Raw genomic sequence first — 26,554 nt, 5'->3', positions numbered from 1 at the left:
CGGACCCCTGACCATAAGATTATCTTGGAGGTCTCTAAGGCAAAGAGTGACACATGCTGGCCCTTCACCTGCTGGAGGTCCTCAGTGACATCAACCCCCATCATCTGTAGCAGGAGCAAGTTCTGCATACTTTCTTAGAGTTTGGACAGTTTTCTCCACCTCACTCATGTTCTGAACACCTTTGAGGATAAATAATCTCGATGTTCCCTTTTACCGTTTCCCACTAGTCTGCTGGAGACTCAGACAGGCTTCATGGGTCTCCAACCTGCATAATCAGTCTTGAGCTCCTCAATGTTTTGTGTTCAGCTCACACTCTCCCTTGCCAGCCCGCTGTTCGTCCTGTAGGCGACAGTTGGCCAGCAGGAGGTAGTGGCCAGATAAGAACATTGGCTTGACGTCAGTGGATCTGACCGAGAATGCTCGGGACATAAACAGGTAATCTATCCCAGAGTGAATAAACCAGTCTGCCTGTGACCAGGTGTAACTACGTTGTGCTCCATCTGCAGGTGTGAAGACGTCATGCAGCTTGGCATCCTTGACCTGATCAGGACTCTGGATATGCTGCCCAGTTTACTGTCCCCCTGCCGGATCATCCATCTGCATCAATGATACAGTTGAAATCTCAGCTTGGATCTGGCCAGCAACAGTGGAAGCTGCTGCAGGACGGCCAACCGCTCACGCTTTCCCACTGGGGCATACACATTAGTTGGTTTCAGGGGAGCGTTTCTGCGCATGACTTCTGTTACAAGGAGGCACCCACCCACCATCTCCTTAACCTCAGATGAAGTTGCCTCATTGCAGCAGGATACCCGGGCCAGATGAGCGATTAAGATTGCCCCCGACCAAACTGACTGCCCATGGGCCCACAAGCTCAACCATCTTTGCGAAAACCAACGTGGAAACATATCATGTAGAAGATTTAACACTACGCACATTAAATAAGTGTTAAAATTGCCAGCATTAAAGTTTGAGGCTACCAGTGTCCATTTACCAACGGTCCTGTCCCTGAGGCAACTGTCTGCATCCCTGTGGTGTGGGCAAACTGTTGGACTTTCGCAGGGTTGAGGTAGCTGTCCAGATTCTCCCTGGGACCCAATTTCCCCACTCTGGTATCATCAGGGTGAGCCCAGGGTCTGCCGAGTCTAGTTTTGACTGTCAGACACAGAAGCACTGCTGTCAGTTACCTGTGGGCAGTGGATACCCCCAGTTTTCACCAGATGGAGGCTGGGCTTTATCAGTCTCTTTGGTGCATACATTTCCGGGTTTGGGGTACTCCTTTTCTCCAATAGTGCTCTGTCTCTTCTTCTGGTGATGACCATCCTTCTGCCCCTCTTTGCCATCACAAGAACTGCTGGTGTCATCCTTGTGTCGCTGTTGTTTCCCACTTTACTGGGAAGCTTTGGGCATGACGGGTTTTCCTTTTCCTGTGTTTTACCAGTATCTACTCCCCCACCTCTTTGGTTTCCTACTCCTCCATTGCCTCCATCTGTCCAGCTGGAGTCTGCGTCGGTTGCTGTACCTCCATGTTGGCTGCCTTCTGTTCCACTCCAGCCTGTCCTTGTTTCTGCGTGCCTCTTGACTCAGCTCCCTTGCTGAATGGAAGTGCCACGCTGATCCTTGGGGGTCCATGGCTCACATTGCCTCCTGACTGTGTTCTAGATTCCCTGGCCTGGGCTGCAGGTGACTGCTGAGGCCATAGTTCTAGACTGGCTTTTCCTGAATTGGCATTAGGCTGAAGCCAGCACAAAGATTCACCATGAGAAGGTCAGCTTTACCAAACAATCTTCCAATGTCCAATCACGATTCAGGATCTCACTAGCTCTACGACTCGCAACTTGACACCCATTCTTAGCCAAAAAAGCAGAGAGTGGGGGCTTATGTTTGAAACGTCCAATCTTTGCCTCAGTACATTCAATTCAACTCCTGCTCCTCAGACGCTGCCTAGCCACTGTGCTTTTCCAGCGCCACACTTCTTGACAACCTACCTTTATGCGGAGTATGACTGCAATAAGTAGAGATTTTCTTCCAAATTCATACTAAATTCTGTTTGAGTGCTTCTATTTACCACAGTTCACTGAAATACATGTCATTAACAGGTAATTGATAGTACTATCAATAATGTCAATAAAATCTTATAATGCAGATAATCACTGACTCAAAAATTGTGCGCGAATCAGCCAGATTGAATTTGCTACTTTCTGTTGGGAGAGGACATACGTCAACAATTGCCAGGTAGATGTTAGCGTTGTTATTCTAAGTTTGGCTAACTGTACGGCTATAGCACATCTTCAGTGCTACTGCCCAGATATTGACAGGGCTCATAAGCTTTGATCTATGCAGTGCCTTCAGACGTTACAGGATATTCTGCAGACTGAAGTAAATTGACTGAAGATTGACATCTGGAAGAGATGGATCATTCTGAGCACCTCTAGTTGAAGATAGCCACTGAAGGATATGGGATTCTCAGGCTGGGCTAGCATTTTTTGGCCATCCCAAAAACCCCTGAAGAATGAAGGAAATCTGCTTTCTTGAGCCACTGCAGCTCACTTATACTTCTGGTATATTCTCTGGCATTCCTCATTTAAATCATGTTAATCTTCTTGCTGGATACAAGTGGCAGAGTGAGGGATGTAAAATCTGATGGCCCAAAGTGACTTATGTACATTTGGTTTTGAGCTACTAGATCTACTTTATTTCTAAAACAACCTTGCACTGGTAGTGCTATTCCAATAAATGGATGCATCCTCAGTGTGAAGGCAGGGCTATGGTGGTCAGGCCTACTAATATGGTCACAGACCAATGTCCATTTACAAAGTTCGCTGATGACACCACCATAGTTGGTCAAATCTTAGATGGTGATGAAACAGATTACAGACCTGGAAAAATGGTGCACTGAGTACAACCTAACTCTTAGTGCTGGCAAAACGAAGGAACTCATTCACTTTTGGTTGAATGTTATTCATGCTACCCTACACATTAACAGCACAGAGGTGGAACGAGTGGAGTGTCAAGCTACTGAAAGTGGTCACCAAAAAGCTTTCTTGGCCTCTTCACGCGGATGCACTGGTTACAAAGGCCCAACAACGTATCTTCTTCCTCAGGCAGCTGAGAAAAGTTGGCATGGTGGCTAATACCCTTGCCAACTTTTATAGGTACGTCATCAAGAGCATTCTGTCTGGATGTACCACTACCTGGTATGGCAACCGTACCATTCAAGATCGGAGATGGTTACAGAGAGTGGCGAACTCAGCCCATACAATGACAAATGCCAACCTCCCATCTACACAATCCATCTACCAGGCCTGGTGTCAAGAAAAGGCTGCCAGCATTCTCAAAGATCCATCCCACCCAGGCAATGCTTTTCTACAACTTCTACCATCAGGGAGAAGGTACAGAAGCCTGAACACACGTACCAGTTGGTTTTGAAACAATTTCTACCCTACTGTTGCTAGAATACTGAATGGACTCAAACTCTTAACATTTGCCTATACCTGTGTTTTGGCTTTTGCTGTTGTTTACCTATTATTTACTTATCTATGCTATTTAGATGCGATCTGCCTGTATTGCTCGCAAGACAAAAGCTTTTCATTATGCCTCGGTGCACATGACAATAAATTCAATTCAAGTCTAACTGACAGCTACATTGCTGAGAGCAAGGTCTAGTATGTTTACCCTCTTTACGTTTTGTCAAAGAGCCAGTATGGCAACTACATCCTTAAGGATCAGGCAGTGCATTCAGTAATGGTGCAACCAAGCCACGCTGGGTAATAGACATTGAAGCAGGATACATTCTGTGCTCTGGTTGCCCTGAATGCTTCAGCCAAGTAATGCTGAACATTGAGGAGTTGTGATTCATCAGCTGACAAAGGGTAGTCATTAGCACAAGGATCCCCTGCCCGTGAACCTAATGGCATGAGATTGCCTACAGTCTGGGATGGATGTGGTGGATCCCCAAGGCATCTCCCTCCCAATTGTACAACCCTGTGGAAGCTAATACAGGATCTGTTTAAAATGGGAAAACACTCAGAGCACACACACAAAGATAATATTTTGATTTTCAAAAAGCTCAGCTGAAAGATTTAACTGTTTGTAATCTTTAGACAAGTGGAATGAAAAGTAAACAATAACTGAACCAAATTACATCAAGGAAATTCATATTCCGATTTAAAAATCAAATTTCATGTCTTTACTTTCATATAGTGTTTTCCACATGGATATATATGCATATCTAGAATAGAAATTACATACAGAAGACACTAGAAACATACCATGCTACTAACGGCGCTGTTGATTGCTGTTCTCTGGAAACTAACAAATTATAGGAACCAATAAGGGAATTTTTTTTTTTTTAAAAAGCACTGATTATTATTGAGCCCTTATAATACTTTGCTTAAACTTAATTTAGTCATTAAATTATTTATATCGAAATATCCAAGAACTCTTAGACACAAAATATTGTATCAGAATTTCACAAGATCCTCACCATCAAGTTCACAAAAATGGTCTTGTGCATCATCATATCTTGCCCAATCAATGAAAGCTTTCTTTGTTTGGTTACTAAGGATGAAAGAAGAGTGATTTGGTAAAGGAATACAAGCATTATCAATCAAGTACCATATTATAATTCTACCATTTGTATTGTTATGGGCGAGGCCAGACCACTCAAAACGTTCTTAAGCAGGCAGCCCAGACCATAACTTTGCAATTTGTTTTGATTAGTGTAGAGTGAAAATTACCCAGAGTTAGCTAGGTTGACTCCCAGATTTTAAAAACAGACAAAAATTCATTCACAAAGTTACACAATGAAACACAAAGAACAGAATATTATGCTGTTCCGAATATATGTAACAGCCCCAATAAGCAAACTCCTTAAACACAGTAAAAATGAAACAAAGGCTTATAGCTCAAAGTTAGAAGGGCAAAAGGAGAATCTCGTAGCCTATTTCCACAGGCTGCAGCTGAACTCCCTAACTAGTTCTGGACTGAAGTACTCAGCTAGAAAGCTGGCCACACCCCATTGAGTTATACAAGCTTTGGCCTGAAGACCCATCTGTTTATGTGTAAACAAAAAGGCTTTTCATCTCTGTACCAAACCCAGCTGTTTCGGAGCCCGGTCTGTTTGCGACCAATCGACAAAAAACCAAGGACACAGTATCCTTTAGAAAAGGAACAGCTTTTAGAAGAAAGGACCAGCTTTGTGACAATATATAACAGTACCTGTGGCATTGATAGATTGTTTCTGATGTTGCAGAATTTGATGAATGCAAGTTTTTTGTTTAGAAAGTACTTTTCCCAAGTGTCGCTCCCTTACAAACTTTAGAAGCTTACTCCATACAACTACCTAAAAACGGCCAATTGAAAGCAGAATATTGTTCGAGAAGTAATTTATAAAATCTCAAAGTACATTTGTGAACAGGAAGCATGTATCTTATGGGAAATATTTCAATAACATTGACAAAAAGATATTGAATGTCAGAGACAATGACAGGACTGTGGATTCAGCGATGGCTAAGCAAAATTTTGAATGTAACATTAAATACAAATTAGCAGTAAATTAAACATTAGTACATAGCCCCTGTAAATGGGCACCAATTACTGCAGATGGTTTATAATGCAGAGTAATGCCAACAATTATGATGAAGGACTCTCCTGCTCAACCTCTTCCCCTCAGTTTAGTGATGCCCAAGTTAAATCATCAATTGTTTCGTCATGAAAAGCGGGCTATATGGTAAAGTAGACCTATGGCAACTTACTTTTTGTTTGTTAAATATAGGACAGAGAAGCGGACAGAGGGAGCTGAAGGGAAAGTGGGAATAAGATAGGAGAAGATCAAAAGGTGGTGATGGTGAAAGGGCATGGAGAACAGGAGAACAAAAAAGGAGACAAAAACTCAATGATGCTTTAAGCACAAGTATGTTCTGCAGAACCACTTTCCTGAATGCGCCGATCTGCATTGTACAAATTCAAAGTCATCCAATGTCGTTCACCAATACGAAAAGTGAGGACTGACAGATGCATGTTTCCTCCAGGCTCCCTTTCTCCAATAGTATGCAAGAAATACTGTTTCAAGAAAAAAAATCTTTTCCTTAAACCTAAAATATATTTAGGAAGGGCAGTAAAGACAAGCCAGGGAACTATAGACCAGTGAGCCTGACGTCGGTGGTGGGCAATTTGTTGGAGGGAATCCTGAGGGACAGGATGTACATGTATTTGGAAAGGCAAGGACTGATTAGGGATAGTCAACATGGCTTTGTGCGTGGGAAATCATGTCTCACAAACTTGATTGAGTGTTTTGAAGAAGTAACAAAGAAGATTGATGAGGGCAGAGCAGTAGATGTGATTGAAATGGACTTCAGTAAGGCATTCGACAAGGTTCCCCATGGGAGACTGATTAGCAAAGGTTAGATCTCATGGAATACAGGGAGAACTAGCTCAAAGGTAGAAGACAGAGGGTGGTGGTGGAGGGCTGTTTTTCAGACTGGAGGCCTGTCACCAGTGGAGTGCCACAAGGATCGGTGCTGGATCCTCTACTTTTTGTCATTTACATAAATGATTTGGATGCAAGCATAAGGAGGTACAGTTAGTAAGTTTTCAGATGACACCAAAATTGGAGGTATAGTGGACAGTGAAGAGGGTTACCTCAGATTACAACAGGATCTGGACCAGATTGGCCAACGGGCTGAGAAGTGGCAGATGGAGTTTAATTCAGATAAATGCGAAGTGCTGCATTTTGGGAAAGCAAATCTTAGCAGGACATACACACTTAATGGTAAGGTCCTAGGGAGTGTTGCTGAACAAAGAGACCTTGGAGTGCAGGTTAATAGCTCCTTGAAAGTGGAGTCACAGGTAGATAGGATAATGAAGCTGCATTTGGTATGCTTTCCTTTATTGGTCAGAGTATTGAGTACAGGAGTTGGGAGGTCATGTTGTGGCTGTACAGGGCATTGGTTAGGCCACTGTTGGAATATTGCGTGCAATTCTGGTCTCCTTCCTTTTGGAAAGATGTTGTGAAACTTGAAAGGGATCAGAAAAGATTTAAGGATGTTGATAGGGTTGGAAGATTTGAGCTACAGAGAGAGGCTGAATAGGGTGGGGCTGTTTTCCCTGGAGCGGAGGTTGAGGGGTGACCTTATAGAGGTTTACAAAATTATGAGGGGCATGGATAGGATAAATAGACAAAGTCTTTTCCCTGGAGTCGGGGAGTCCATAACTAGAGGGCATAGGTTTAGGGTGAGAGGGGAAAGATATAAAAGAGACCTAAGGGGCAACTTTTCATGCAGAGGGTGGTACGTGTATGGAATGAGCTGCCAGAGGATGTGGAGGAGGCTGGTACAATTACAACATTTAAGAGGCATTTGGATGGGTATATGAATAGGAAGGGTTTGGAGGGATATGGGCCAGGTGCTGGCAGGTGGGACCAGATTGTGTTGGGATATCTGGTTGGCACGGACAGGTTGGACTGAAGGGTCTGTTTCCATGCTGTACATCTCTATGACTCTATATTCAGGATTTTAAATCTTGAAAATCAGTGATTTTTTTTGTATCAGTGCACTCTATGCAATTATATAGCATTAAATATTCAGAACATTATCTTGATGTCTGCTGCCTCATTTGTGCTGAAATGAGATTCAGATTTCTGACATTCCAATGTGGAACTGCAAGTAAAAGTTGCAGGACAACTCATTTTGAATTGCTCAGCAGTAAAACATTGTAACAGTACAACTAGTTTCAGAACCAGAAGCTCATTTTGAGGTTGGGATGATTTGTCTCTTTGGTAGCATTTTGCCTTCTGTTTACTGAAAAAAATATTACAGTCATACAGCACGGAAACAGACACTACAGTCCAACAAGTCCATGTCAACCATAATTCCAAACTAAACACCTGGCTGCACTTAGCCCATATCCCCCCAAACATATCTTACTTATATACTTAGCTAATGTCTTTTAAACATAGTTGTACTCACATTCATCACTTTCTCTGGAAGTTCATTCTACATATGAACCACTGCAACAAAAAAAAAATGCCCCTCAAATCTTTTTAAAAATCCTCTCACCATAAAAATATGGCCCTTAGTCTTGAAACTCCCCACCCAAGGAAAAGACACCTGCCATTCACCTTTATACCCCTCATGATTTTATAAACATCTAAGGTCACCTCTCAACCTCCTACACCTCCAATCAAAGTCCCAGCCTTTTCATAACAAACCTGCCATTCCCAGCAATATAACAGCTTCTATAACAGGGAAACCTGTTCAAGACAAGATAGCCCTGAAGAAGCCTACCAACACCTTGTACATCATTAACATAAACATTCCAACTCCTCTTCTCAAAGGTCTGAGCAATAAAGGCAAGCATGCTAAATGTCTTCTTAACCAGCCCATCTGTGCAATGCAAACTTCAAAGAATCATGTAGCTGAACTCCTAGATCTCTGTTCTACAACACCACCCAAGGCCCCTACTTTTAATTGCATAGGTCTTGCCTTTGTTTGTTTTACCACAATGTATTACCGCACATTTATCCAAAGTAAACTCCATCTATCATTCTTCAGCCCATTGACCCAATTAATCAAGTTCTCCTCATAATCTTAGATAACCTTCTTCATTGTCCACTATGCTATTAATCTTGGTATCACCCGCAAACTTACTAACTATGCTTTTCCATCTAAACTATTTACATAAATGACAAACAAAAATGGACTCAGCACAAATCCCTGTAGATCACCACTGATCACAGGCCTACAGTCTGAAAAACAACCCTCTACTACCTTTCTTCCTCCTGTCACTAAGCTTATTTTGTATCCAGTTGGCAAGCTCACCCTGAACTCTAGTAAAGTCAGATTGCATAATTAGTCCATCACGTGGAACCTCATCACAAACTTTCACTAAAGTCCAAGTAAACAGTGTCAACTGCTCTGCCTCAATTGTCTTGATTATTTCCTCAAAAAAAACTTAATCAAATTTGCGACACACACAATTTCCCTCGCACAAAGCTATGCTGACTATTCCTAATCATTCCTTCTCTCTCCAAATACTTATACACAATGCATATTCTACTTTTTTTTTTATAAAAAGAAAAATAATTTGAGGGACTAAAGGAAGAAATTCCACAATGAAAAAACTTCAAAGAACACAAACTATTAATATCCTAACATACCTAATTGTATTGCATCTGCTTACAGAAAAAAGAGTGGGCTACATATATTCCTAAACCATAACCAAGTTTTCTTAATGATTACCGCACGTAGAGAATTCCTAAAGAGTAAGAAATAGGAGCGGAGAGGTTTAAATAACTGAACTCTCAAGAAACAGAACCAGGAGTTAATGTTGTAATAACACGTTAAAACAAGTAAAAATACAAAAGATTAAAATCACTTAAATGCGTGTCACCTCAATGTACTGTTCACAGCTCCAAGCTTATTTGCTTCCTCACAGTCTTGCAATTCTTCATCCGCATTTGCTTCTACAGAAAACTAATACAATATCAAACAAAAGCAGTAAAATTAACTATGCACCTTAAAGTAAAACATTAATTGACTATAATAACAGCAAAAATGGCAAATATAATAACATAATCAGTTTATGTGCATATTTTCATTTTAAATCAGGAAGAGTACATAACCTTTACAGATTCAAAGTATAAATACACAAATTAAAATATTCTTTGCTTATTTGGAACTTCTGTAGATTGATCATTTATTATTTTGAAAGTGTTAACAATTTACTCTGCATTGCCTTGTGTAACCAGTTCTCCAAACAGATGGTTGAGCAAAAAGCTAATTCAAATATACTTACAGAAAATATTTTCAGGTATTGACTTACTTTGTTGAAATTAGCTGCTTTAATCCCAATTGGAATCTCACTCTAAAAATGAAAACAAGTGTGTGATAAAATAGATAACTGCTCAAATTGAAATCAGCAATTCAACAAGTTATCTCAGAAATGTCCCATAAATAATTGAATTAGAATTTTCATCCATGTGAAAGATAAATCAAAACATTACAACTTATAGTATTAAGACAACGGAGTAACCACATTCTCAAGACAGAACACTTAGCAATAATCGAAATGTGGAAATGTTTCGAATGCTTGTTATAACTGAAGGAATTAAGGAACGTGGCATTAGCAAAAGAAAAGCAGTTTTAAAGTTAGTTTGGAAGACTGCAGGATAATGTTACTTTTCCTTTACATAAAACTGTTATGATTATATTTAAATACATTGTTCAATTCAATTTAATTGAAGATCTATTCCAAGGACATGTGCCAGCTGTCCTGCTACCACCTCCTCTTCAGCTTAAGTGTTCACCATGTCTGCTGGTCAGGCCCTTCAAGTCCCTTTACGTTTGCTTCCCCTACGTTGCTCAATTTGGAAGCTCAGTTTCATTAATATACTATCTTCTTGCTTCCACGTTTCTTGAGCACCCAGATGGCAAGTAACTGATAAAAATCAGATTAAGAATCTGTATGGAAGAGCCTGTCATGTGACATTTGTTAAGTGTTTCTATATTCATGTGTAAAAGGTAAATCTCAATGACAGAACGGGCTTGAAGACCTTAAGTGCTTACTCCTATTACTAGACTTTGAAAGCTGTTGCAACACAAATACTTCAAGATGTGCAAGTCAAGTGTTCCTTTGCTGAACTACATACAACAATTTCTATTTAATACAAAATATTGATATTACTCAACCAATTTCTGTAAAACAACTTCAGACACTTTACCTCAGAACAAGGTTTGACATGGCAGTCCTTAATCGAGCAATGACCATCATCCAACCAGAAGGGACAGGGTCTCTTCAAATTAACCTATTGAATTGAAACAATACATTGTAATTTAAGCACAGCACATTAAACTTAAATATATTGGACATTAGAAAATTTACAAGACCATAAGGAAACAAGGAAGGAGTTTAATTATATAGGTCTTTCAAAGACCAACATGGATATAATGACCATTCCTTTAAGGCCATTCCAAACTACTGAGTTAGCCTGATTGATCAGCTTAGCTCAGTGGATAATGCTTGCAAGTCCAAGTTAAAGGGTTTTAGGCTCAAGTTCCACTTCACAGATGTAAGTATAAAGGAGACCTAGGTCAAAACCCCCCTCAGTCCCAGGTTTTTGACCCAGTGACAGCAAAGGAACAGCAACATTATTCGAAGTCAGGGCAATATATAACTTGAAGGGGAGCTTGCAGTTTGAGGTGTCCCTTTTGCTGCCTTTGCCCTTCTAGGTGGTGAAGATTTGGGTTTGGAAGTTTAGCTCTTAAAGGAGCCTAGTTAATTCGTTGCACTTCATCTTAAAGATGCGCACATTGTTGCAACTGTGCATCCCTCACTGTATCTTCCGAAATCTCTGTGACAATTAAAATCATTCAGTGGAGGAGAGAGTAAATGCTGAAGGTGTTGGATATGTGACAATCAAGCGTGACAGACAAATTTATAAGAACGATGTCAAAAATATTTTTCCATTTTGTTCATTCCCTCACCATCTGCTGCTCAGCCAGTGCTGCAACTATGTTCTTTAGGACTCAGTCAGCAGTGCACCACTAAGCCACTCTTGGTGATTGACAATGAAGTCCTCCACCCACAGTACACTTTACACCACTTTCACCATCAGAGTTCCTCCAAATATTAAATATGGACGAACATAGACTCTTAAGCTGAGGAGAGAGGGCAGATGGTAATCAGCAGGAGCTTTCCTTGCCCATATTTGACCTGATGCTATGAGACTTCATACTGTCCAGAATCAATTTTGAGAACTTCCACAGCAACTCCGCCTACAACTGTATTGCAGTGTGTCACAACCTCTGGTGGATCTGATCTGTCTGTGGTATAGGACCATCACCAGGCTTGGGTGTGTCCTGTCTGAGACATATCTGGCCGGTATGATTCCGGGAGAACAGCATTGGCTATTGTTTGGCTATTCTGTGCAGAACTCTTCCAATTGTTGGCACACGACAAGGTTATGTGGATTATGGTCGTTTCTGATGTCTCAGACTGGTCTGTCTGGTTTCATTTCTTATGACAGATTTTGTGGAGGAGATACAACTGAATGACTTTAAAGTCAAGAACATTGATGTGCATCTGGAATCACATGTAGACCACACCAAGTGACAATGGTAGACTTCCCTTCCCCAAAAGGGCACACGTGTACCAAAACGGCTTTTAGAATAATCAACAATGGTTTGATGATCACAATTAGTTAATAAATTTGGATTTAAGAAAACCAGACCAAAACCAAATGTCACCATCCTCAAGATGGGATTTTAACACACACACTTAACAGCATTAGCCTAGCTCTCTAGATTAGTCGTCCAGTGGCAATACCACCATTTACTCCAGAATGTACATTTAACATAACCAGTTTAAGGATTAGCAGGGAGTTCAGCATGGTGGACATGTAGAAGTCAACACCTGAAGGGGCTGAAGATAACACGGGCTATTTACATATTACACAATTTGAAACAATTACAAACATATTGCAAAAATGTATTATTTCAACTATCCCACGACAGACCTTGACACTACACAAGAGAATTTCCTTCCTCATTACTTCTATAGGTTTACCTTAACTGTTTCTTTCAATTGCCAGTCTTGAAAGCTATCTTTTTTGGAGTATTCACACAATGGAACTCTCTCTCAACTTCAAGTCATCATCCAGGGTTCTAACCAAACACTTCCGGTCTGGAATTTTCAAACAAGATCCTTACACTAAGCTTATCTATTTCTGAAGCTTTCTGAATGAATACCTTTCTCTAACACAGTGGTCTTACATTTAACTCCAACCATGACTTCTACAATTTACAATTAAAAAGATTTCCTGTAAATAGGATTTTCCTCAAGAATAAAATCCTGATCTTTCTAACTAAAGCAATTTAATGCTGATCAATATTCACTCTGCTTGTAAAATGCCCACCTATGCAAACAAATTCCCAGTAGCACTCAAGGAAGTGCCTCTCTAACAGTTGTTTTAAGAAATAGTTTGAGAAATACTGACAAGATAATCATTAAACTCCCTTACACAGAGACCAAAACCAACTATTTCAAAATTCAAATTCTAGAAAAAAGTTTTACTTATTTTCGTATGTTTTATGAAACCTGATACCACATGATATTTTGTCACAGAATGAATGTAATACTAATGTAAATCTTACCAAAGTCTCGAAAGAAAAAAACTGGTCCAGAAACTCTGAAGGTAAGACAATCATAGATTCATACAATGCAGAAACAGACGCTTTGGTCCAATCGTCCACGCAGACCAGGCATCCAATCTAACCTGGAGCCTTTTGCCAGCACTTGGCCTATATCCCTCTAAACCCTTCTTATTCAAATGCCTTTGAAATTTTGTCATTGTACCAACCTCTACCACTTCCTCTGGCAACCTGCTCTATATATGCACCATCTTCAGCATGAAAACGTTACCACTCAAGTCTTTTACATTTTTGCCCTCTTACCTTAATCTAAAGCACCCTAGCTTTGGATTCTCCAGTCTAGTTAAAAGACTTTGGTTATTCACCCTATCCATGACCCTCATGATTTTATAAACCTCTTTATATGGTCACCCACCAGCCTCCAGTGTTCCAGAAAAAACAAACAGTTTATTCAGCCTTTCTATAACTCAATCCGTCCAATCCTGGCAACATAGTTGTAAATCTTATCTGCACCCTTGCATCATTCTATCTACCTGTGAATATACTTGAAAGGAACTATACACCTGCTCCCCAAGGTCTTTATTTGGCATCATTCTCCCAGGGTTCTACCATTAATTGCTTAAGTCCTACCTTGTTTGTCTTACCAAAATGCAACAATTCACATTTATCTAAAATTAAACTCCATCTGCGACTTCTCAGCCCATTGGCGCATCTGATCAGGATCACATATTTTGAGATAGTCTTCTTCAATATCACTACACCATCTATTTTGGTGTAGTCTGCTAACGATGCCTCTTATTCACATCCAAATCAGTTATCTAAAAATGACAAAAAGCAGTGGGCCTGGCATTGATCCTAGCAGCACACCCCTGATCACAGGCTTCGGCTCTGAAAAATAACCCTTTACTGCCATTCTATCTCCTACCTTCAACCCAATTCTGTATCCAGTTGGCTAGCTCCCCTAGATCTCATATGATCTAACCTTACTAATCAGTCTACCATGCCAAACCTTGTTGAACAATTTGCTGAAGTCCATATAGATGTTTACCACTCTGCTTTCAATCTTCTTTGTCACCTCTTCAAACAAAATCTCAAATCAAGTTAGTAAGTCATGATTTCCCATACACAAAGGCTGTTTACTATCCTTAATCAGTCCTTGCCTTTCCAAAAGCATGTAAATATTGTCCCTCAGAATTCCCTCCAACAATCTGCTCACCAGTCAATAGTTCCATTGCTTTTCCTTATAAACCTTTGTAAATAATGACATTACATTAGTTAACCGCCAGTCTTCCAGCACCTCATCCCTGGCTGTTGATGATACAAATATCTCAGCAAGGGACCCAGCAACTTCTTCCCTAGTTTCCCACAAAGTTCTGGCAAAACACCTTATATACCTTTACGCATTTTAGGACCTCCAGCACCTCATCTTCTGCAATATGAACTCCTTTCAAGACAAGACTATTTATTTCCCTAAGTTCCCTAGCTTCCATAGTAAATACTGACATGATAAATTAGTTTAGTATCTCATGCATCTCCTGTGATTCCACAATGATCTTAAAGGGGCCTTATTCTCTCCCAAATGCGCTTTTGCCCTTAATTAGTAGAATCTCTTGGGATTCTCCTTAGTTATCTCATGTCCCATTTTTGCCCTCCTGATTTTCTGTCTACTGCTACTGCCCTATACACTTTCAGGGATTCACTCAATCTCAGTTGTCCATACATGGCAATATGCCTCCTTCCTGACCACAGCCTCAACTTCTCTAGTTATCCAGCATTCCCTACAAGTACCAGTTTTGCCTTTCACACTAACAGGAGCATACTGCCTCTAGCCTCTCGTTATTCCACTTCCCAACCACCACTTTACCTGCAAATAGCCTCCCCAATCAACTTTTGAAAGTTTGTGTCTATCATCAAAAATGGCTTTCCTTCAATTTAGAACTTTATGATCAGGTCAATCATTTTCCATCACTAAAGTAGAATTATGACCACTTGCCCCAAATTGCACCTCCAATGACACCTTAATCACTTGCCCTGCCTTATTTCCCATTATTCATAATAAGGTTTTCCCGTACACACTTAAATTCTTTCCTACCTGATCCCTTAACACTATGACAGTCCAGGTCTATGATTGCAAAGTTAAAAATTCCCTACTATTACGACCCTATTATTCTTACAGATACTGGAGATCTCCTTACATATTTGCTTCTCAATTTCCTGCTTACTTCTTGTGGGGTGGGGTGGGAGGGGCGGGGGCGGCAGAGGAGGAAGTGCTATAATACAATCCCAACAAGGTGATCATCCCTTTCTTATTTCACAGTTCCATTCATATAGCTTAACTCCAGTCAATGGCTCTAACAGCACAGACGAGTTGTACGTGGGCACCATGAGAAAGCCCTGACAGTTGACTTAGTAAGAAATGCTTGGCAAGTTGAAACTTCTGGTTAACTAATAAACTGATTGCCCTCCTTTCCCAACGAGCACCCATTCTACCACACCAGCCCACAACATCCAAACCAGATCACACTCCTTACACTAGGCCCAACGTGACCACACAATCCCAACCTCGCACCTTTGTGAGGCATATTAAAGCCCTTTCTCCCCAGCTCAAAGAAAAAATATTTCCTTGGATCAGAACCAAACAAGAGCTGAGCTACCATTAATCATTTATTAATGAAAATTTTTTAAAAGAACCTTTATATAAAAAAAAACGACTGGATGCTCTTAAAATGTTTTATGCAAGTTAGAGATCTTACTTTATAATATCTGAAGTAATCCCTTTCTAGCAGTTGCTGTAAGTTAGGGAAGATCTTGTAGCTGTTGAAATCATCAATGCTTTCTATGTCACAGAAGCAGTCATCCAAGACACCTGTCAGCTAAAACAAAAAAAGATTACAGTTCATTTCAAACATCTAAAATCAAAATGTAAATTTATTGAAACATTCTAGATAGTTGTCCACTTGGTTTATTACTAACATTGAAAATGTTGGAGACATAACTGGTTGGCCGGTATCTCAAAACAGATCTTATACCTATGTAAAATACTAGGTATATATAATCCCTTCGGGAAATTCCAAAACTACTTTTCAGCAGTGACTCATCTGATTCTGAAATTAGATACTTTTTTTCCCCAAGAATGTTTTCATAATTTATCAAAGCTGAAAACCTTTATGATTTGGTGTATGGGTGGTAAAGTTACACAAAAAAAAGACGAAACTTAGATGTGCCACTTGATTCGTCTTATATTATATACTATATTGGAAATTTTTAGTCATTTATAATGCAACAAACCAGTAAGACAAGACAGAAAATGGCAGCTTCACTTGCATTTTTAGTCAAGACAGATCCTGAAATTTGAAATATTTCAATTAAATGAAAAACAGTTGAAGATTGCAAAACTAATTTGTAAGTTTCATTTAAGTTGTCTAAAAAGTCTGCTGCTAGTCAAAAGGAGGGATGTATTTTTCACTTCTGTCAAAACTACAAACTTACATTAGAGCTTCCACACAAACTAGAAAAGGGATAAAATGCACACAATCCCGTTCTAACAATACAGAAACATGACAGCAACTGGGTCATCAGCATCAAGTTCCCAAACCTTTGAATTTCTTAGTCATCGTACTCCTAAGAAAGCTGCTCCTTTTTACCATTACGCATTAGAAATGTATTGCTGCAAGGGTGGGAAAGTAACAAGAATCATTACTAGATATCAAATATTTGTATTGAAAGTTATGGCCAAATCACCACAATTTCATTCAACGTGGCAAGTTTACTGATGAATTCTTAGGGTGCTTAGCACTTTGGAACTACTCATCACAGAGTGATATTGAGCATTTCAAAGTGCATCTCAATACAATATCTTTTTTCGTGTAATCAAATCGCTTGTTCTGTGCCAAAGTTGATATATGCTTAGATAAGCTCCTCTTCTTTGATTCCTTCCCAAGAATCAAAAGGATAGAATCAGGACCTACCACTGTCCCCTCAGGCCAATAAGGGATGGGTAATAAACACATTCTACAACAACCCAAGAATGAACAATAGAAAAGAGCCCTCTTCTGTCTCCCACCATTTGTTGCTATCAGTAAGATCCCTTGTACCAACTAGCTCTATCCCACCTTTCACTGCTAACCTAACAATAATTTATCAACTGACTTCAGGCTGCACAGTGAACATAATATTTATTCCTCTGAGGCATTGGTGATCTAGAGGTAAAGATATGAAAAGAAATTAAAAGGACTAATGGAATGGTGTTTATCTCAAAGAACTGGCATTCAAAACTCAGGAAGTGATGCTTTAGTAATACATTATTGGTCAGATTTCATTGCACTCGACTTTGGGTGCCAACTCTCAGGAAATATATTGCCATTGGAGTGGCAAAAGTGCAGTCACCACACAGTAGGGCTAAAGAATTAAATGGAGGACAGGTTCTGAAAACTCACTACACTTTATGTTTATATCATTGAGGGTAATTAAATTGAAATACTCAAAATGATCTGGAGATTTACTACAAACATGAACAAAAATACTGAGTACTCTGCAGATCACGTATAGGGAGAAACAGGGTGAATGTCTGGATCAATAACCCAGCTTTTAACAATTGGTAGCCAGAGCATATCTTAAAGAAAGGTGATACAGTCATTGGCTGAACTTTGCAGATGTGACCACTGCTCCAAAACATTGAATGCATGCTCAAATTAGTCAATATTATAATTCATGCATAGCAGTTTAAACTGGAAAGTCTCAGTGAATGTTTTGGTTTTACTCAAAGACATTTGCAGATCCCTCTAAAAAGGATTGACCGATACAATAAATTTAATATTTAAAAGCAACCACATATATAAAATCTTTGGCCACTTCAAAAGATTGATTAAAAAGTAATTTTAAGTAGATGCATCATAAAAATACTTTTAAAAAGACCAAGAGCCTAAGAATGTTTTACAATTACTGTTTTGTGCATACATTATGACAAACTGCACAATGCACAAAATATTTTTTAAAAATTGAAGAAATCTCTCAGAATTTATTACCATCCATGTATTTTAAGTGGATTAAAGCTGGCACTACATGATGCAATCAGGTAGTTAGGTGTTTTGTTGGAGAAAGGTTTCAATGGAGAACAAAATCTTGTTTAACCTAGAAAGTGAATGCTCTAGCAAAAGCGAAGAAATGCTCTTTTTCAAACTTGGGACATCTTAATTTGTTGTACATTATAACCTGAAAATTACAGCAAATATTTAAAATTTATCACATGGAAAATAAACATCTGAACTATCATTTCCATGTAAGAGAAACATATTTGAGGGTCTTATAGTAGAACAGAGGATGGCATGAGTGGAAGAGATGAGTGCAAAAGGTACTTGACATCTGAAGGGGCAGCTATTAGACAGTCTTGATGTTGATACAACTGTTCATATTTAGAGAAAGGATGGAAATATCATTCATACTCTATGGATTATCCTAGAATAGTAGAATGTCACAGAGGATAGGAAGAAACATTACAGCTTGAGGTGGACAAGCCAGAATTGGCACAAGAGACCAATCAAAGCTTTGGTGTTTCAGGTTAATGGTCTTTCATCGGAAATAAAAGCAGAAAGTGCTGGAGCAACTCAACAGTTCTGGCAGCATCTGTGGAGATAGAAAAAAAACAGTTAGTGTTTCTGTCCACATTCAGTTTCTCTATCCACAGATGGTTCCAGACTCCAGATGGCTTCTCCAGTATTTTGATTGTATTTCAGAACTCCAAAGATTGCAGTACTTTGCTTTCACCTTTAGTCAAAACTAGTTTGTTTCTGTAAACATTACCAAATTGAGGTATTGCCAGCATTTTGTTTTTATTTCAAGGTTGCCAACACATACAATATTCCACACAAATGTGCAATATAACAGTTCTGCTTTATGGAAACTTATGACCAAAGTGTTGTATTCTTTAAGACTGCTGAAATGTACACATCTGTTGTTATTTTATCTTATAACATTTCAGTAATGACAAAAGTACCCACATCACTATATACCAGGATAAGATTCCCCAAGGCAAGTTTATCAACTGGCACTTGTGCTCAAGTTTCCAAGTGGTGACAGCAGTGTGTGTCCCAATGCAGTTATACACGATAGGATACAGCAAACAAAAACAGTTGATAGGAGAAGGCCTTGGGAATTATTTCAACCCCTGTGTACATAACCAAGAGCACATCTCCACCACCACCTGCTGTTTTTGACAGTCAATTATAAATAGCAGTTAGTCAATTGCACTAACGATGGAACAGACAAATAACAATGTCTTGGGATATCTAAGCATAACCTGAACAATAATTTAGTTCCCATTCACCAGGTGAAAAAGTAACTTATTAATAAGCAATATATTAAATTATCCATGTGTAATATATACCAAGATACAAAGTACTAATGAGCCGGTGTTTAAGTGAAGGCAGTTTGGCCAGAACATTTCATGAGAGTCCCTGACTATGTCACATTAACTGAACTCAACCTGGGTAGCAACTAAGTTGCGATGTTAAAATATTTTTTGGTGGAGGTGAGGGGGGTGAAGGAGAACGAGAGCACGAAAGACAGGGAAGAAAGAAATGGGGTAGGGGGAGACATAGGGTGGTCACCATTCCTTCATCTAATCAGTGTCTACTCACCCTGCCTATAAATTACATAAATATATATTTGGGCAAGTAGTGCTGAGGGTCCTTGAGCAGTGGAGACGACAATAACCAAACAGCATATTAAGACATGTGAGTTCACAAGATGAAGGGCGATCTCAACAACATACTTGTCAACACCAGCAGCTATATACAAACATAAAAAATAGAAGGTGATATAGGCCACTTGGTTCCAGTATCCTGCTACACTACTCAATAAGATCATGGTTGATCCATTTGAGATTCTGTTTCCATATTCTCATTTACCCCAGATAACTTTTGATTCCTCACCCAATAAGATTTTTTTTACCTTGGTCTTAAAAGCATTTAATAAATACACCTTCATTGCCTTGTGAGACAGTGTCCCAAAGTCATGGTGCTGTGGGAGGGGAAATAGGAGATGCTGGATGAAAAATTAGAGACACGGACAGCGGGGTTGTTGAAGAAAGATGTAGGGGACGACGGGTCGAAGAGAAGTGCCTTGCCCCTCCCCACTTTATATCTGTTTTTACTCCACAACCCAACCTCTTCCCCTCCTGATTAACAGCTATTACTGGAATATACACATTCCAAGTAGGAGTCAACATCATAGAAGAGAAGAAATATTTGGGTGAAATAACCATTTTCATTATTAAATTAACTCAGTGCAGCAACTCTATCTTTGATGTCATGGCTAGTGAGGAATACATTGTTTCTTACACATTGAGAACAAAACTCAAAAAGCAGCAAGAAATGAAAACTTACAAAGTCAAAGTCAAACTATTCTTTTACAAAGTAAGCAGTTTGCTGTTACTCTCTTGCAACACTGGTCATTTTCAAATTATGTTTGATGTAAAGTGAAATATTATCCTAAGAACTAAGATCATAATAAATAGAAAGAGTTGGCCATTTTGCCCCTCTAGCCTGCTTCTCCATTCAATCGGATCACACCTGATCAGCCATTCCTCAGGTCTGCATTCCTACTTTTTCTCTGCAACCTGATTCCCCTGTTGCAGAGGAGGAGGGAGCGAAACAGAGATAGGTGGAGGCAGCAATCACCAATGTATAAATTTATTTGTGACTTTAACAGAGAAAAAGGGTTCCTGAAGTCAGGAGTCCTATAATTAAAGTAACCAGCAAATTAACTGCTAAAATAATGGGAAGTGTTACAAAAACATGGTTAGTGATAAAATTTAAGAAAGGTCTTTAAACAAAATGGAAAAGTTGAGAATTGCACTTCTAGAATGAGGAGCCTAAGTAGGGCCAGAAAGTCAACAAAGTAAACTTTAGGTTGAAAATAACTCTTTCCAAGTGATTGGGCTAGTTAAAAATAACTATGGATGTAAAATTCTGTGTATTTTGCATTAAGTTTACAGAATTCAGCTTTAAATCCTTATTACTCAGCTTTATTACAATGCAGAAAATACAAAGGAAGTCAAATTAAAATTCACACAGCATTTATGGAATATTCAATATATATGAAAATAGACATTTTTGAACATGCAACAGTATAGTTCTTAATCCAGTGCAACAGCTACTTGAACACTAGTATATTGACTTCGCAACACACGTATCTGATATACATACATTTAAGAACATTATGAAACATTTGTTAAAAAGTTGCTCTTGATCACTTTCTATAGTATTAAGACCCTCCATTTAATATTCCGGTCTCTACACGTCGCGTGCGTTTTGGCTGAAGAACTAACAGGAATTGGCATCAACGCTTGAGCGATTTAAGATCGTCAATAAGCATAAATGAACAATCCGAATTTTCATTGAAAATTATTTCAAATAAACCTCCACAATCACCTTCACAACGACAAAATGTTCTTAGTTTAAGATTATTTATGCACAAGATATACACCAATTCTTGACAAATTTACACAATATTGAAAACGATTTCGGTTTGTTTCGTACTTCAACTGTTACTCTCGATATTTTAGTTTAAAAACAAATAATACAACCCCTCCTTTGACTCATACTGGATTATTTTGACAAGATAAAACTAGATACATTTGACAAAATTCGCACACGTTTACTTCAGAAATACGTGAGATTAAAACACTAAACAGCAATTTTCTCGTTTTGGTTATGATCAATTCATAGGATTTACTTTTAAATCACCCGAAGGGAAGAAGGAACTTTCGCTTTCGAAGCAGTTGCTGACTGAATGGAATCAATAACAGTCTGTTCATACAGGTATTCCGCGGACAGGGTGAGATCCCACTGAAAGTGTTTGTACCTGGATGGTGATGACGCTGCCGCTCTCCGAGAGCGAACACAAGCTGAAGACAGCAGCCAACGCCGCCGGCACCGCGCTCATCGCCACCGTTGCCGTCAGCCCGAGCTCGTGGCGTTAATGAAGTCAGAGGCAACTCCTCTGCGAGCAACTCGGCAACAGACAGAGATAAGGACCGGCTGTCAAGCTTAGATGCTCAACATCTCCTCCTCCTCCTCCTCCTCCTGTCTGGTCCTGCCTCCTTGCTGAAGCTGTCCAACACCTTCTTACACACGCCCACGTGATGCGCACACTCCACCGGCTCCTCGCCCATTTCAGCGCTCCCTCCCCTTCCAATTCACTGCGCAGGTGCGCACTCGGCGGTCATGGGAATTATAGTTGTTTTACCCTCGTGCGCCCGTTCCAAGGAACGAAACTACAGTTCCCAGCATCCTACGCGCAGCTCCCCACCGCCCCAAACAAAAAGACAACTCAGGCTCGGCGTTCACGCGACGAACCAATGTCTATTGGCCACATCTACGTCGCACGCGACGATACAGAAGGCCCCCTCCTCCAAACAAAGTCTACCTGAGCTGCGCCGATGAACCTGCATGACAACGCTCCCCCGGCCCGCCTCCAAACACCCAGGGGTGCATGAATGACAACATCGAAACGACTCCCTTGACATAAGAGTCAATCTTAATTTAAAATGAGAAAATTCTAGTAATACCGTGTTCTGATCAAACAGCAAGGAGAATGGGACGAATTGGACAGTATTGCGGGTTGAACAGTCTCCTTCTGAAAAGTACTGTAAATTTTCCCGCAGATTGGTCAACCTGCATTTAAAACTAATAATAGGCAAATGCTTGAGGTCGACTCACTCTGCTCCCTTACCAGAACTAAAAAAAAGCAAAGAAACTGACAAATGAAGGAAAAGTTGGAATAAGAAAGCCAGAAATATATATGTTTAAAAGTTCTTATAAATTCATTGTAGAAGACAAATAGGATCCCAGAAGCGACGATAAATCAGGACATGGGGGGTTGGACTCAAGAAAACGACAAAATCAGAGTAAATTGTTGCAGTTGTGGGTTCACAACTTTTGGACTTCATCCTAGGGTCTTAACATCTGTCAAAGGGAAAATGTTAGAAGTAAGGCAGCATGATAGGTCAGTAGTTAGCAATGCTGCCTCCCAGCAGCAGGGACCCAGGTTCAATTCCTGCATCGGGCAACTGTCTGTGTGGAATTTGCACATTCTCCCAGTGTCTGCGTGGGTTTCCTCCGGGTGCTTCCTCACACAGTCCAAAGCTGTGCAGGTTAGGTAAACTGGCCATGCTAAATTGCCCGTGGTGCTAGGTGCATTAGTCAGGGATAAATACAAGGTAGGGGAATGGGTGTGGGTGGGTTGGTGTGGACTTGTTGGGCCGAAGGGCTTGTTTCCACACTGTAGGGAATCTAATGTGACAATACTTATGGCTTTAAGAGGTGTATTTTGTCCTTTTTTAAGGTTGAGACAAAACAGTTTGTGCCAAAACCAGTGAACTAAATAGCTTGTGAGGCCTTGGATTTTTTTAAGTTGGTACATTAGAAGCAGCCTGAATGGGTAGGGTCAAGCTCCCACAGAACAAGTTTTTTTTTAGTTTTAGCCTTCAGTAGCAGTTGGTGAGGTCTTGTAACTGAATAAGGAGGCTCTTATTCCTCTCTCTCTAACAGCTAAAAGCTTGGGTTCTCTTCTTGCTGCAAAATAATCTAATTTGTTTAATTTACCAAAGGTGTGTTAATGGGATGTTACTACATTGGAACAGTAACTTTTCAATATTCAAACAATCTATTATTGTTAAGATTTCCAATAAAGTTGTTATCGAGTTTTGAGAAGATCTGTAGCTCAGGTTGAGGTTCTGAATGTAAGTTTGCTTGCTGAGTGGGAAGGTTCATTTTCAGACATTTCGTCACCATACTAGGTAACATCTTCAGTGAGCCTCTAGATGAAGCATTGCTGATGTTTCCAGCTTTCTATTTATTTTTCGATTGAAATCCAAACATATAAATAGAAAGCCGGAAACATCAGCAGTGCTTTTTTCGGAGGCTCACTGAATATGTTACCTAGTATGGTGACGAAACATCTGAAAATGAAACTTCCAGCTCAGCGGGCAAATCTACATCCAAAGTTGTCATTCCAATTCTTTCTTTTGTTGCTTTGTAATTAAAATGTATGAATAAAATTTGTTTTGCTTCAACACTGGTAGTGTACCAATCAAAATACATCTGGAATGCAACACCTGGCATTGCGTGGCCTTGAAAATAAGAAGAAAGTTATCTTCTTCATATATTTTGAAGGGGTTTGATCTGGTCCATGATATTATTATTGAAAGAAATTGTAGAAGGACTCTATGATAAGTTCCAAGGTATTCAGGCCAAGTCCACATGGTTTTGTGAAAAGGAAGTAATGTTTGACAAACTAATTAGAAACAAAAACAAAGTGCTGGAAAAACTCAGCAAGTCTGGCAGTTACTGCTTTACCTAGATGATGTGTATGGGCATTAGATAATGAGGAGCGAGGAAGTAAACAGACAAGTGTTACATTTTCTGTGATTGCCAGGGAAGGTGCTATGGGGTGTGGAGAGGTATTATAAGTGGAGGAGGAGTGGGCTAGGGTGTCCTGGGGAGAAGATGCTGCAGAAAGTTGACAAGGAAGGGGAGGGAAATGTGTGCCTGGTAGTGGAAATGGTGGTTAATGATCTTTTGGAAGGGGTTGTTGGTGGGATGGTAGGTGAGGACAAGGGGAACAAAGCAGGTATATTGACAGGTACTCTTAAGCTGAAATCTTAACACCCAGACTATACTGTACATCATTTGATGTAATCTGCAACTTGTAATGCAAATTGTGAAACAAGAGGCTATGGCACAGTGAAAAAAAACTATATTAGAAAAACAAGGAAATATAAGCAAAGTCTTCACACAGTTGCTCTAAATTTTCCTTTTCACACACATACTTTGGATAATACTGGTTCTAATATCTTATTTGGCTCAATGTCAATTGTTATCTGGTAATGTGACATGGAATACTTTACTACCTTAAAAAGTGCCAAATGAATGCATGAAGTTGTTTGATAAAAAAATCATTCAATCATAGAATTTGTATTTTAAACCAATAATCTCAAAAACAAAAGTACAGGTATAGCTACTGAATTTCGATATTGTGAATGTGAAAAAGTTGACCCTTACGTCACTTTTAAATTTTCCCCTCTCATCCTAAGCCTATGCCCTCTAATTCTGGACTTCCACACCCCAGGGAAAAGGCCTTGTCTGTTTATCCTATCCATGCTCCTCATGATTTTATAAACCTCTATAAGGTCACCCCTTAGCCTCCGATGCTCCAGGAAAAACAGTCCCAGCCTATTCAGCCTCTCCCTATAGCTCAAAACCTCCAATCCTGGCAACATCCTTGTAAATCTTTTCTGAACGCTTCCAAGTGTTACAACATCCTTCCAATAGGAAGGAGACCAGAAACTGCACACAACATTTCAAGTGGCCTAACCAATGTCCTGTACAGCCGCAACATGACTTCCTAATTCCTATACTCAATGCTCTGACCAATCAAGGAAAACATGCCAAATGCTTTCTTCACTCTCCTATATAGATTATTTATTTGATGTAGTCTAATCAGAACCACACCCAACTGTGTATTTATACAAATATCCTAAAAGATTTCCCAATCATATTTAAATCAGGCAAAAATTGACACCAAGCTAAAGGAGGATATATTAGCTTATCTGGTACTTTTTAAGGGGGCGGATCTGGAGAAAGCAAAGATAAACTATTAAATTAAATCAAGAAATTCAAAATATTGTAAACATACATATAAAAAAATGAAAAAATCATCTCGAGATGTTCAGGGAAGTAAACAATAAATGCACATATGAAGCCAGTGAAGTGACAGAATCATATCTTTCATTCGTGGGACATGGGCATTGCTGCCTGAACCAGCCCTACCCATTCCCAGTTACCTTTGAGAAGGTGGTGCTATGCTGCCATTTCAAATTCTGCAGTCCATGTGCTGCAGGTAGACCCACAATGCTGTTAGGGAGGGAGTTCCAGGATTTTGACAGGCAAAACTGAAGGAACAGTGATATATTTCCAAGTCAGGATGGTGAATGGTTTGGAGGGCAACTTGCAGATGTTGATGTATCTGCTGCCCTTGTCCTTCTAGATGGAAGTGGCCATGGATTTGGAAATATTCAATAATTATTTTGTCCTGCAATATATCAAGGGTCAGTAATAGCTTGGGGTCACTTAATTCTTTTTAATCTTTTCTAATGATATTTAAGATAGAAGAAGAAATGAGGAAAGAGATGCTTGATAAACTAATCATGTGGATTGTATCCACAAAAATTGAAAGTAGTATGGAAAAGGTAATAGTGCCTCTGCTACATGTACATATGTATATGTGGATATGTCAGCGAGGAGATTTAAAAGTACAATTTCAAAATTTCTAGAAGGTGGCAAGTCAGGAGTTGTAGTTATGACAATGGTTGTAACACAATAACAAATACATTTATAGAATTGTGTAAT

At 39.6% G+C, this 26,554-nt stretch overlaps 1 protein-coding gene across 3 annotated transcripts in view; it reads right to left on the bottom strand.

Annotated features, from left to right (window-relative positions):
* The window catches only part of ero1b (endoplasmic reticulum oxidoreductase 1 beta), an 85,669-nt gene that overhangs the window by 46,164 nt on the left and 12,951 nt on the right, over positions 1-26,554 (bottom strand). For 2 of the 3 annotated variants that reach the window (XM_087978606.1, XM_043680077.2), the window contains exons 2-6: positions 15,899-16,018; positions 10,718-10,801; positions 9,820-9,861; positions 9,388-9,470; positions 4,484-4,557 (exon numbers count right to left, since the gene is read on the bottom strand). In XM_087978606.1, coding sequence (XP_087834732.1) covers positions 4,484-4,557; positions 9,388-9,470; positions 9,820-9,861; positions 10,718-10,801; positions 15,899-16,018 — 403 coding nt within the window. Of the gene's footprint in view, positions 1-4,483; positions 4,558-9,387; positions 9,471-9,819; positions 9,862-10,717; positions 10,802-15,898; positions 16,019-22,007; positions 22,203-26,554 lie in introns of those variants that run through there. The other variant, XM_043680085.2, reaches the window with a different exon arrangement.

This window comes from Chiloscyllium plagiosum, unplaced genomic scaffold, assembly GCF_037043375.1.
Source record: "Chiloscyllium plagiosum isolate Xiang-an unplaced genomic scaffold, Cpla_swu_hap1 HiC_scaffold_3, whole genome shotgun sequence".
NCBI classification, from domain to species: domain Eukaryota; kingdom Metazoa; phylum Chordata; class Chondrichthyes; order Orectolobiformes; family Hemiscylliidae; genus Chiloscyllium; species Chiloscyllium plagiosum.
Note: the sequence above shows the minus strand (reverse complement) of the source record. Positions and strands in the feature narration are given on the sequence as shown.